The following is a 13,819-nucleotide window of genomic DNA, read 5'->3' as shown; positions in this document are numbered from 1 at the left end:
AGCTGTTTCCCTGTGTCTGGTGCAGTTAAATGGAGTACAATTAAGTTGAAGAAAGTGGCTGAAAGATGCTATGCACTTAAGCAGATATGCACTTAACTGATATACAGATCATCAGTATTTGTTCAAATATAAGCAACAGGCGACACATTGGGACTGGCATTGTATTATGCAGTTAAGCAAATTATGCACTTGTCTGGCAAGCATATAAGTGGAGTACACTATAAATACTCTTGACAGATTCATGTGGCCCCGTAGGTATCCTTAAGTAATGCCAGCTTTGTAAAGTCATTTACCTTGTATGTTTGAAAGGAACCTGTTGACCAAATTCTGATCCAATTATTTATTATTTTGGTTTTAGCTTTCTTAATACTGACAAGTTTAACAGCAATCTATTAAGTTAAAAAGAACAAAAGAAATATATTACATTTGCTAATTGCAAACAATCTTTTTTAGCTGCAATTTTTCCCATTGGGATCAAAGTGCACCAGTTAAACATGTCTGTATATTAAAAACATTAAAATATACAAACAACAGGAGGTTTTTTAAATATTTTGTATCAAATACTATAGGACAAATATAATTTACATCTGAAATATAACTTTAGATATTACAGAATACAAAAATACATACTTTGCTTTAAAAAGAAGTATTTGCAGATTCTGGCATAATGTAACACTTCAAAGGGATTCAACATATCAGAATTCTGGTTTTGTACACACATGTGCAATGCTACTAAAATAGACTTGCAGTTAGCTCTCTATAACTGTAAACAGAGAACCCCTATACAGCCCTTCTAAAAAGTCCACACGTAGTATCTGTTTAGATCATCACACTGGCATTAACTTAAAATCTAAAGCTCATGCTGCCAAAGCACTGAACAGTCTAGCCTTCATCCAGCCCAGCAAGTCAACATATATTTAATTAACCATCTGAGTGATCCCATTGCCTTCAATAGGGCTAGTTACATACAGAGATAGATCAAGAAGAAAGTGTGTGTTTGTGGGGGGGGGGAGCTGCAATCACACCACCCTTTGACTTTCTACTACACAGACAGTGAACCATCCATTGCAGGCAGTCACACCTGGTGCCAGTGAGCTCTCCACCACATTCCCTTCTTCCCCACCTCCTTTTTTTCAAAATCCAAGATCTGCTTCTGGTCACATGCTTAACTGCTTTGCTGGATCAGGGCCAGAATGCTGAATCCCTTGCGGAACTGAGCCCCTTGCAAATTTGATGGGCCAATTCCTGTCCTCTCTTACATCTGCACTGACATCAACAGAGTAGCATGGGGTGTAAAAGCTGGGGCAGAATTTGCCAATAGCAGTTCAAAACCATAAAAATATCAGGCCTGATTCTGATTTTGCTGTAATATCATCCTAACTCCATTGAAGTCAACGATGTTACAGAGGTGTTAAACTGGTACACACCAGCCTCAGGCCTGCTGTGTAATTTGCTTGCACTGTAACTATTGAGCATGGAAGTTAGGGATACAGCTTCTAAATTTGAACATCCTAGATAGTAAATGCTGAGGGTGGCAAGTGAGAAAGGAACAGCAGGAAAAAACCACAGTCATACCTTTTCAGCATCCATTCTGCCACTGTGACACAGGATGCTGGGCAAGATGGACCTATGGTCCATCCTAGTCAATGGCAATTCTTATCTTATGTATCTGCAGTGACTAGAGTCACTGAAGGTCAAAACCTGATCAGATGAACAATACATTGCCAATGGTTACACAGGAGCAACTGGGCCCCAAAAGATTTTGTTACATCTCCCAGTAGTCTCTGACCAAATTGTGTGTTGTGTCAAGAACCGTTTTTTTTCTTTCTTTCTTTTTTTTTTTTAAGTAAAAAGCCATAGAAAACATACATTGAGACATGAAATCTTGCAACAACTCAATCTATCTCTGTGACTTTGAAGGCACCAAAATAAGTTGCTTCTTGAGATGAATCCAGTAATGATGGGTTTGATACCTGGATACCTATTACTTCGCCAAACTTAAATTTAAAAAATCCTCCTACATTTACAGAATAAAAATGAAATTCTGAATTTCCTGACCAATATTTGGTGCTTCCTCCCTTCATAAGAACATCAGCACGCTTTGTCTTAAAGTTTGCTTTAGTTACGTACACCATCAGTTGAAGCCCTTTTCTAGTTAGGTTTCCTGAAGTTTCATGGTGTCTGAAACAAATGTTGGCATAAACGTAGTAAAACCCGTCTTGATTGACTATTAGCCTTCCATCAATGAATGTCATATTCGATAAGTTTGCCTGGCCTTTGTTATGATGCCAGGATGTAAGGTTCACTTTCCTTGTGCCTAAAGAAAAGAAAAAAAAAGGTTTAGCAGAATAATTACTTTCTATTTACAAACACATCATACAAAGTTAAGCAGGGTCAAATACCTTTATTAGATTTTTAGTATTCATAGCAACTCTATTTATATAGACTAAGATAAGGCCAACCCAGTCTCAAGCTTCAGAGCAGAAGCTTAATTTATTCACTGACAGCATATTCCAAATCATATAGCAGGTGGAGAGCTTTCACTACTATTGGAAATGCTTGGAAATCCAAGGCTGGACATATGCAGAAAGTGGTGTAAGATGCATCCAGGGTTATCACATTCTGCAGCTCATTAGAATGCACACATAAGGAAGACAAAATTTGAGATGTTGAGCTGGAAAACGGGGCAGACAGGCCTGTGTACGTAAATGTTTTTACCAAGTAAAACCAGTAAGATTGTGATGCTAGGTACCATATGAATGATTGAAATAAACAGTATATGAAAAGAGTCCAGACAGTTGAACAGTAATATTTTTCCCCCCAATAAAAAGGCTATAAAGTTGTCATATTTAATTTGTTATGCTCTACAAATTTAACAACAGAAGGCAATAAAAAGGTAAACATGGTTTTAATTTGCAATAAAAAAACCCCTAAAAAATCAATGACTGCATATTTCTACTACAGCAAAATAATGTGCATGGTTCCTGTTGTATACTCTCCTAGTCATTCTGTACACCAAATATGTCATTAAAAAGTCTCTTCATGCAACATTTGTTTAGAGACTTAATCCAATGCTTGAATGAATACCACAAGCCTCAACTTTGACTGTGGTCGATAAGGCCAGGACAAGTTGCAAACCTAGGGTGGTGATAAGGTAACTTGGGTATTGGAAGCAATAAAGCTACATTGCCCCAAGCAGAATATAATGCTAATTAGCTCTAGATAGAGCCACACTAATATTACTACATTGCTTTCACTGCCCAAGTGAACTCAGGCATGTCTGGTGAGTTGGGATGGGATCAGATACCAGACACCGAAGTGGGTATTGTGGCCATGCACATGTAAAACACACAAACGTGGTGAGAAGATGGAAGAAGGTATTTCAGATCCTCACAGACCAATGAGCCTTTCTAGCACATCCAGAGTTTCAAAGTTCTCAAAAAGGATCATAAGAAATTAGGGCTGGAAGGAATCTCATGAGGTCATCTAATCCAGTCTCCTGCTCAAGGCAGGATAACCCCCAACTAATCTACCCCAGCCAAGTGTCTGTCCAACCTGATTTGGAAAGTTTCTAGGGATGGAGGTTCCATAACTTCTCTACATAACTTGTTACAATACAGGCAACCCCCGCTTAACGCAGTTTTACTTAGCACTATTTCGCTATAGCACTCATTCAAAATTCATACCCTATTCCACTGAGCACTCAGCCAGTTTCATTATAACACTCAGTGGAATCAGCTAGTGGGCGGGCACGGGGGTGGCAGCAGCAGCAGCAGCACCAGCACCAGCAGCAGCAACGAGAAGCAGTGAGCAGCGAGTGGGTGGGCAGGCGTGCCCCAGGGCAGGGCAACAGGAGTGCGGGGCCTGCGCTGGCACATGGTGCCAGAGCAGCCAGTCATCAAACGGGGGTGGGGAGAAGTGGCAGCGGCAGCAAGAAGCGGTGAGTGGCAGCGAGTGGGCGGGCGGAGCAGACTTGAGCATGGGGCCCGTGCCAGTGCCCCGGGGCCAGAGCCAGTGGGGGCCCAGGGTGGGGCAGGACAAATTTTATTTATTTACATTAATTTCTATGGGAAATTGGGTTTTGCTTAGTGCGGTCTGCTTAACGCTTGTTTTTTCCAGAACCAATTAAGAGAGTGCTAAGCAGGGGTTGCACGTATTTACTTGAATACAAGACAAGGTTTCTCACTTCAGTCGGCATGGGGGAAAAAACCCCCTTGTCTTGTATTCACACACAGCAAAACCTCACTAAATATACTGTCTATCATTAAACTGCTGCCAAAAGCAGCATATGCTCAGTAATAGAAACTAAGTGTGAAGATGATTAAATGCAGCCAACACTGTGCATGATTATAAAATACCTGGCACAGATTGGGCAAACATATTGATGGGAGTGTGTGTACGTATGCACATAAGTAAACGGGCGGTTGTTCCCCAAGGAGGGAATGGGTGTGGCCTGCAGGTACTGAACTACCAGACGTGTGCATGCTCATGTGTCCCTTACAAAAACAGGTGGTTCCAGTCATGAGTGGGGGCCTAATTAGCACATGGATCCTTTTTTGGCAGGGAGGGAGGGCGGGTGATGGTATTTGGAATACACATGCATACGGAGACGAGCTGAGCTGTGGAGTCACCAGGGTCTGATGCTGTTAACTCTACTGGGGCACAGCCCAATGAACTATATGGTAAATCATGAGCCTTTTGTCTTTGGACTAATATTATACATAGTTTTTACTACATATAAGTAGGTGCTAAAGTGCTGCTTAAAAGTGTGTTTATGGAGTACCTGTGCTAAAATTTGCAACAGTTTCAAAAAAGGTAAAATGCATCAATTCTAGGTAAACTAAGCGTATGGGTACTATATGCCAATTACTACAGCTATGTTTATTTCAAGGTCTTTGTTTCCAGATTTGGTCCTCACTTCCATGTGCTCAGGGAGAGTAGGGTCTGACAGTAAGGAGGAAGGAAATGTACTGCAGGGGGAAGAAGCTGGGGGAGACAGAGGGTACAGAGGCTACGTGACCCCCCCCCCCCCCCAGACTTATTTTCCCTGCTATAGCATTAGGAGGGGGACAAATTCAAGGCAAACCTCCAATAATTAGATTCTATGCCTGGAAAATTGAACAAATTCATAATTTTTCCCATATATAGAATCTAATAGTGGGGGGGTCATCTTATAATCAGGGATATCTTATATTTGAGTAAAATATGGTATTTGACCACCCTCATTGTCAGAAAGTTCCTCCTAATCTCCAACCTAAATTTCCCCTGCTGAAGCTTGAGGCCACTGCTCCTAGTCCTGTTCCCTATGGCCTTCTCCACTCTCTCTATAATCAACCTGCAGGTATTTAAAGACTTTTATCAAATGTTTCCCTCAGTCTTCTTTTCTCAAGGCTAAATAACCTAAGTTCTTTCAACCTTTGATGACAAATCTTACCTCCCAGGCCTCTAATCATTTTTGTTCCTCTCCAATGAACTCTTTCCAAACTGTCTACATCCCTTCTTGAAATGTGGGGCCCAAAACTGGACACACTGCTCCAAACATAGCCTGACCAGTACTGAATAGAGTGCAAGAATCACTTTCTTTGATTTGCAAGTGACACTCCCATTGATATAACCCAATATGCTGTGGGGTGTTTTGCAACAAGAGTACACTCTTGGCTCATATTCAGCTTATGGTCTATTGTAATCCCCAGGTCCCTCTGCAGCATTGCAGCCTTGCCAGTCATTCAGCAGCTTGTATCTGGGCATGCAGTTGTTCTGTCCCAAGTGCATTGTCCATGCTGGATTTAATTTGGTTGACTGTGAACAATTTTTCCATTCCAGTCTATCCAGGTCATTCTGAATCCTAGCCCAACCCTTCAGAGTGTCTGCAATGCCACCCAACTTGGTGCTGTCTGCAAATTTGCTAAACCTGCACTGAATCCCATTGTCTAAATCATTAACGAAGTTCTAAACAATACTGGACATAAACAGACCCCTGGAGAACCTTACTTGATACCTCCACCCAGCTAAACATTGAGCCACTGATGAGTAGCCACTGAATACAATGATACAACCTTACATTACTTTCATCTTGTCTGTATTTCCATAGCTAATTAATGAGGATGTTCTGGAAGATGGTATTATAAGCCATGCTAAAGATAAGGTATATCACATCCACTGTTCTCCCCCAATCCACCCTATAGAAGGAAATCAGGTTGATCAGGAATGACTTGCTCTTGGTCAATCCACACAGACTGATCCTGATCACCTGTAGATACCTCACAATAGGACCTGCTCCTTGATCTTTCCAGGTATCAAGGTCAGGCTGACTGGTCTGTGATTCCCCATATCTTCCTTCTTCTCTTTCTTAAAAGATGAATACTATATTTGCCTTTTCCAGTCATCTAGGATCTCACTCAACCTCCATGAGTTCTCAAAGATAGTCAATGGCTCTTAAATGACCGCAGCCAATTCCTTCTGTTCCTTATAGTTAGGGAATCAATTTTGATTCTGCGGGTTTCACGGAAATTGAAAAATCTGGGATTGTCCACAAAATCAACTTTAAAAAAAAATCATAAAGTTAAAATGCTGGCTCCCCAGTGGGAGCCAGTGGTCCTTGCTGCCACTGAGGCCCAGCCTTACAGCTTGCTGGGACGGAAGACACCAGCTGAAAGGGTGATACAGCTTGTCCCTCCTCCCCCATTAGGACCTCTGCACCAATCAGTGCCAAGGAAGAGGGCTAGCAAAACAGTTCTGAGAAATATCCGCAGAATTTGCTCTTTATGCTGCAACCAACCCACAAAAACTGTTCAGTCTCACTGTGATTTAAGTAGGTCTCTGCTTATGGTGCATCCCATCTGGCCCTGCTGACTTGAATGTATCTATGTTCTCTAAGTAATCCCTTACCTATTCCATCAGTCTATGTTGTTTGCCTCCTTCCCCAGAATGACTCCTTTTGCTGCCAACCCCCAATTTGTGAAGAGTGAAAAAAGAAAGGCATTCAATACTTTAGCCTTCCTTGCATCATCTATAGCTAGATTGCCATCTTCATTCCATAAGGCTGGTTTCTCTGGTATTCCTCTTACTTCTGACATACTTGTAGAATTCCTTTTTATTGCCTTTTATGTCCCTTGCCAGCTGCATCTCCAATCGTGCCTTGGCCTTCCTAATTTTCTCCCTGCATGCTCTTTCCTGGTACTATGACCAAGTCTCCACTCATTGGCAATGTGTAGGGGGTGCATGCAGGTGCATGTGCACCCCCTGAGCATGACATTGCACCCCCTAATCACCCCTGCCTGCAGGCAGTCACCCCTTGCCACCACTGCCCCCTTGCTGCTGACACTGCCAGAGGCATCTGTGGGCAGTCAGCAATTGTTGCTGGCCACCACTGACGCTGTCTGTGGGTGGTCCCAACCCCTGGTCAGCACTTGCCACTGCCTTCCCCCCACTCCCCCCCTGCCGACAGCACCGGCAGCACCTGTGGGAGTTCCATGCTTACCGCTACCGTGCCTCCCCAGCCACTGGGGGCATATGATATTCATGCCTCCACTTCTTGTAGGATTCCTTTTTGAGTTTCAACCGACTGAAAAAACGGTTGTCAAGCCAGGCTGAACTCCTGTTGCACTTCCCGTGCTACTGTCACATTGGGATAGCTTGCTCCTACATCCTTAAAAGGGCCTCCTTAAAGTACAGTCATCTCTCCTGGATTCATTTTCCCCTCAGACTTTCCACCCAAGGGATCCTGCCCACAAGTTCCCTGAGGTTGTCAAAGTCTGCTTTTCAGAAGTCCAATATCCTTATTCTGGTGCTCTCCCTCCTCCCTTCCCTTGATCTTGAACTCTATCATTTCATTGTCACTGTTACCCAAGTTACCTTCCACCTTCACATTCTAAACCAATTCCTCCCTGTTAGTAGTCAAGTCAAGAAGGGCTTCCCCTCCCCTCACCTCCAAGTTGACCTCTCTGCTGCCTGTACCAAAAAGTTATCCCCAACACATTTCAGGAATTGGCTGGACTGCTTGTACACTGCAGAGGTGCCAGTTAATAAAGTCCCCCTAAGCACCACATCCTGCGATTTGGAAGCATCTGTCAGAATTCTAAGATGGGCCAAGTCCCAATGTTTGTACTGAACACACCAAACTGCAAATGTTGTTTATCTGTCTATTCAGCATTCAATGCCTGGCTTTTGTCTTGGCCTCAATGCTTTATGTATTACTTAATATTTTAGACATGTCAGTATTTAATACAGACATAATATTCTTAGATGTATTTGATTAGAAGTGGACTCACCAGTTGGAATGTTCTTATCATCAATAATAAGATGGGCAAAGGGCTGTTTCTCAGGTTTGTTTTTCTTTGAAGGGTCTGACCACGGTGCTTCCATTATAGCTAGAGATAAAAGAAATTGCATTGTTTCAAAGAACACATTAGCAGAATTTCAAATGATTCTTATCATAAGCTAGTGCTTACCCTTTTCTGATACTGGTGACTCTCTTCCAGCAATGATCCTTTGTACCTCCTATAATGAAAAAGAACTATTACTTTATTATACTGTCATGTTTTTTCAATATAGTGTACTGCAGATAACACAACATAAACAACCTATTTTGAAATAACTTTTTTCAGCACTGTGTATCCAAGAGTCAAGAATGCTTATTTTCAAGATTGCAGGATGGGCAATTATTGGGGCAATATTTGAAAATTAAAGATCAGACTAATAGGATAATGTCTGAAACCTTTTATAATTATTACACTTAGAGTTATTTCTGTAAAACTTACTCAACTATTATAATAACAAGATATCAGCTGCAAAATATTTGTTTCACTGAATGATAGAGTTTATGGAACAATTTGGATCTACAGGGGCCAAATAGTCCCATAAAGAGGCAGCTCTGTGTAGGGACCAGCATGTGGTTTCAGTCTAAAAATGTGGAGAGGCTGAGCATGTTGACTGAACTATTCTGTCTGGGCAATCAGGCAGGGACAGGAATCTTTCTCCTTCACGGCCAGCCAATTATGTGGTCTCTTGCAGGAGAACAATAATCCTGCCTCCTTTGAGGTAGTTTGCGTTCCTGTTTGCAGGGAAGGCTGCTTCCTCTCAAATTAATTCAGGACTGCAAATGTGCCTGGCCCCTGATACAGTACACAAGAATAAGATGGGAAAGGCATCTTGCACATCCATACACGAGGCAAGCAGTCTGGACATCTGTGAAAGCAAGTGTTAATTAGAATGTAGGTAAATCTTAATGAAAATAAACTATTACTATTGGCCAAAACTATGCATAGCATGACCTAGAAATATATAAGTTGTGACTATGTACCCACACTCCATTCCTACTCTTCTTTTGAATCAATACAGACTAACTTTATAAGCAAAGTCTTGGAGGTGAGGAAATGACTGACCCAGGAAGTAGAGGTTCCATTCCCATTTCTACCCTAGAATCGTGTACCATATAGCAAGTCCCTTTAATTCATTTTGCCTAAATTCCTCTCTGGAAAAATGGGGATAAGACTCCCTTCTTTTTTTTTTTTAATCAGATTATGCATTGTTTGGGAGAGGCTTGCTAGGCTTGCATAGTGCCTAGCATAACATGAATCCAATTCTGTTGGCCTCCAGGCACCATCAAAAAGCAGTATCATGAGACTTTACAACCTGGACATCATAAATCATTTGCTCATCTTTGAGATTTCTCAATGCCTTCTATGTCTTTACACTTCAGATTAAAATCTTTGTCATAGAGACTGACAAAATAAATTAAAATAACACTTTTTGTTATGCACTATTTCTTTTACCATTTGTTCTCTTGCCAGTTCTCAATATTTGGTGTCTGCAATCAATCCCAGACATTCATCCCAATTAGAAATGTTCCACTGTATTCTGAGTCACTGATTTCTTGCGGTGTTATAAAGATGTTAATTCAGCTTTTAAATATCAATTGAAGTGTGGCTTTTATGTAACTTTGCAACCACAGTGTAAGGTGCAAGAACTTACTTGGTGCATATAGATATGCTCACTTTCTCCTTTCAATTCATTAGTCAGTAGGCGTTTAAATGTTAAACCAAATGGAAAGCCACAGTCACATGAAAGTTGTAGTATGACTACCAAAGTACAGTATTTTAGCCGTGAAACACATGATTTTATAGATAAGATAATTAAGACAATTTCTATCATACAACAAAGCAAATAAGCAGGCAAACTGCAACTTCAACAAAAATGCAAACGTGTTCCCTACTCAGTGTCAGTGGGAAGATGTAATACATTCCCCTCTCTGGTTCTTTTGTTTTCATATCAGTGAAATCATTTCATATTAGAATGTGTAGGTGAAATGCAAGTTATGCATTAGTCACACAAACCCGGACAGAAAACTCTACCTGTGCTAATCTGAATGATGAATACGAGCCTCCACCCACCCACATACGCCACTTAACCTCATTTAAAATGATAGGAGCAGTAACTGTGGGGGTACTGGATACTGCATTGTGTTAATAGGTATAAAGCTTCTAGAAAGAATAGAGTTGTGTGAGGGTGGGCAGTTTTGGAAAGTGCGCTGACGGCCAGACCCTCTGAGAGGATGCCCCCACGATGCTCAGACCACCAGTGAGCAGCAGAGGTCCTTAACCCCTTCCCTAGAAAGATCCCTTCTGAGCTTGTTGTTTTCATACGTCTTTTTTTCCTTATGAGTAATCTGGGGATTTGATGATTTAGTCCAAAATTTGAAGGGATTAAAACCTGTATTTGGTTAGGAAGTACAGTTACTGCAAATCTTGACTGACACACATTAAGACAGAAGATGACTAATTACTTATCTTGTACCAAGAGCTCTAATCAGCCACCCATGAAGTCACACTTGCCTCCAAACCAAGGGTGCCTATGCACGAGCAAGGAGGCTGCTCTGACACTCTGTAATTCCAATTAATTGAGTCTGCTGGAGCGTGACAATTACTGTGCTCCAGCAGCCTCCAGTGTCTCATGTATCACCATCCCTGCACTTCAAAATGGCAGTGGAGGCACTTTATGTAAACCTCATACATGAGATGCTCTGGGTTTTTAATTAGAGTGACTCTCAGAGCCATTCTAATTAACCTGCCCCTCCACCCCAACTCCTGGACCATGTGTATAAATGCCCCAATTGTCTAGATGGAAGATATCTGACACAAAATCCCTTCTTGCTTGCCAACCCGAGATCATCTGCCCTGTCGCAGCTATACTCATATCATTAATAAATAATGATAACCTCACAAATATTTGCAGCACACTAGATACAGCATGTATGAAACAGGCATTGGAACGAGTTAAAACCCAGTGCATGTTAATTTTCAGATCAGATACATATTCAGTCTTTTAGTATGTATACTTAACACCAAGTAAAAAAACCCCACTGATCTTAAGAGATTATTGCAGTTTTCTACCTATTAAAATACAGTACTATAATTTTTTATTATTTTACAGATTCTACACACACACACATGCACTTATTTCAAAATTAAGAGTGCAAGAATTAAATTACCCCCAAGGTTTCAGTTCTAATCAGTATTAAAAGATGTAAGATGCTGTAGTTAGTGCATATTTTTAACATGTGCATTTCACAGAAACAAGGAAAATAGGGCTAGAAAGGACCTCAGAAAATCATCTAGTCCAACCCACAAAACAAAATGGAGGCCCCAGCCAGGTCCATATTTATAAAGCAGAATAATGCCTTTGAGAGTAACCTATCTATGCAGTGAATTTTTTTTTTTTTATAACATTCATATCACTGCTGGGTTATCAGATAGTGTGGCAGTAAATCGCCATTACAGCAGCCTAACAATTTATATATTTTATATAAATGGCCTATTTTATGGAGTTGCATCCCTATTTCATAAACAGCTTCATTTCTTAACTACAAGATAACATTGTACACCAGCTAAGCAATCAAATAGCCACAGAATGTTTATATTTGCTCTTGAAAGAGCTGTCTGACAGTAATGGTATGTCCTGCCGAAAACTCAGGTCCTTATTTACCTTTCACTTGAACATGGTTTTACTTTGAAAATCTGTTAGGAGTTTCCATTGATCATAATGCTTAACAGCTCCATGATAACTGGGGAGGCTGTCTGGTCATGCCCTACATTTAGCCCTTCAATTTGAGATCATAATTTTACAGCAAACAGAGGTTGTCTTGTGGGTTTCATAGAGATTCATGGAACACAAAACTGAGAAAGTAAAGACAGAACAGCGATATTGTTAATAAAGAAAACGTGTTGTCTTGCCCCAGCATTTCTGTTGATGAGAATCTAAAGCTGTTAGCTCCCAAGTTCCATAAATCTGAAGGTATTGATTCAGGCCTCAGCTCTGAAAAGCACTTAAACACACACTAATTGCCATGGACTTCAAAACAGCCGTGGACTTCAAAACAGCTTAAGACTAGATTTTTAAAGGTATTTAGGTACTTCCACAAAATCTGGCCAATGAAACCTCTTCAAATTTACTCTTGTCAGCAGAAGGCTCACTGCCAAGCTGTTAAGCAATTTTTAGAAAACTGTACACAAATACACTCTGCAGCGGTGACCACGTGATAAATTGTATTTGTTCACCTATGGCTGCGTCACTCATTCTCTGCCCACTAATTCATTTCTACTGGTCTGCTTCCAAAATACCACACGTCAGAGCACCTTTGGGCAGCCACTGTTTGAATGACAAGCAAGCAGCTGCTCATAAAAAAAAAATGTTTTTCTTTAGTTCTGCAATGGCCCAGGGGCAGATTTTAAATGTAGAAACTCAAAAAACATTAGGGAATAAATAACTTCATTCTGCTTGTTAGATAGATGATAGCTAGCTAACTAGCTATCAGCCCTAAAAATTACAAATAAATTTTCAAAATACATCTACCCGTTTAAGTAGGCCAGGTCTCATCATAATTTTGAAAAATGTATTGCTATGCCTAGAAAAACAATTTTAGATTAAAGCTATACCAAGTATGAGAACCTACAAATTATTATGTTTGATAGACTTTGTGGGATTTCCTACCCCATAATCTAGATGAAAGGGATTTGAATACATCTGAATAAGCATCCAAGCTTGAGGCCTAGCAAAATGGACCCTTTTAACATTCTCATGTATTATTCTAAAGGTAACCTCAAGCTACCCTTTAAACTACTAGATTTTGTGCTACCATATCTCTGCTTTCAAAACTAACTGGTACCCAGAAAAGCCACATCTGATTATGTTGCAGGAAATTCAGTGCCTTGAAGAATTTTTTAATCAGGAAGGAAATGAAATAGAAAGTACATGAAGCAGTATTTTTCAGAAGCTAGTATAAGGACCTTTAACTCAGATTTACATTCATCTCCCAACTACCTACACCTAAAACACTTGGATACTAAAAGTTCAAGATCAGAATTAAAAATGTTGGACAACTTGTAGTAATTGCCAGGGATCCTGGTTTTGTCTGATAAAAAAAAAATCCCCAATATTTGTAATAATAAAGTAACCCAAAATCCACATTTTTTTATGATTAGAATGAAACCCAACTATATATGCGTCTATATATTAGAGGTGTTTCATTTTAATCATGTGGATTAAAATTGGGGGTTTTTTGATGTTTTTTTTTACCAGAAAAAAACAGGATCCCTGGTAACCATTATTTAAATCTTCAGTCCAGATTAGTTTGTGCATAACTCTATGCACTTAGAATGTTTGTTAAGTATATACAGTCTCTTCATAAGGGCTATCTTGGAGGTCTAGCAATAAAGTGTTTTGTTGCCAAGTGAAAAACTAGTTCAGGCCTGAACTCCCCAAGCTGCCAGGGGCTGGGAGCACTGCCAAAACTGTTACTTCACGAACTGCCCCCAGATATGTT

At 40.5% G+C, this 13,819-nt stretch overlaps 1 protein-coding gene across 2 annotated transcripts in view; it reads right to left on the bottom strand.

The window, feature by feature from the left end:
- Positions 1-325: 325 nt before the first annotated feature.
- TNFSF11 (TNF superfamily member 11) overlaps positions 326-13,819 on the bottom strand; it is a 32,043-nt gene continuing 18,549 nt past the window's right edge. For both annotated transcript variants that reach the window (XM_059725073.1, XM_006266893.4), the window contains exons 3-5: positions 8,451-8,499; positions 8,271-8,369; positions 326-2,317 (exon numbers count right to left, since the gene is read on the bottom strand). In XM_059725073.1, the coding sequence (XP_059581056.1) occupies positions 1,896-2,317; positions 8,271-8,369; positions 8,451-8,499 (570 nt within the window). In that variant the 3' untranslated portion in view covers positions 326-1,895. The remainder of the gene's footprint in view (positions 2,318-8,270; positions 8,370-8,450; positions 8,500-13,819) is intronic.

The sequence above is a fragment of the Alligator mississippiensis genome, chromosome 1, assembly GCF_030867095.1.
Source record: "Alligator mississippiensis isolate rAllMis1 chromosome 1, rAllMis1, whole genome shotgun sequence".
Classification (NCBI taxonomy): domain Eukaryota; kingdom Metazoa; phylum Chordata; order Crocodylia; family Alligatoridae; genus Alligator; species Alligator mississippiensis.
The sequence above is the reverse complement of the archived record's forward strand: the minus strand, read 5'-3'. Positions and strand labels throughout refer to the sequence as shown.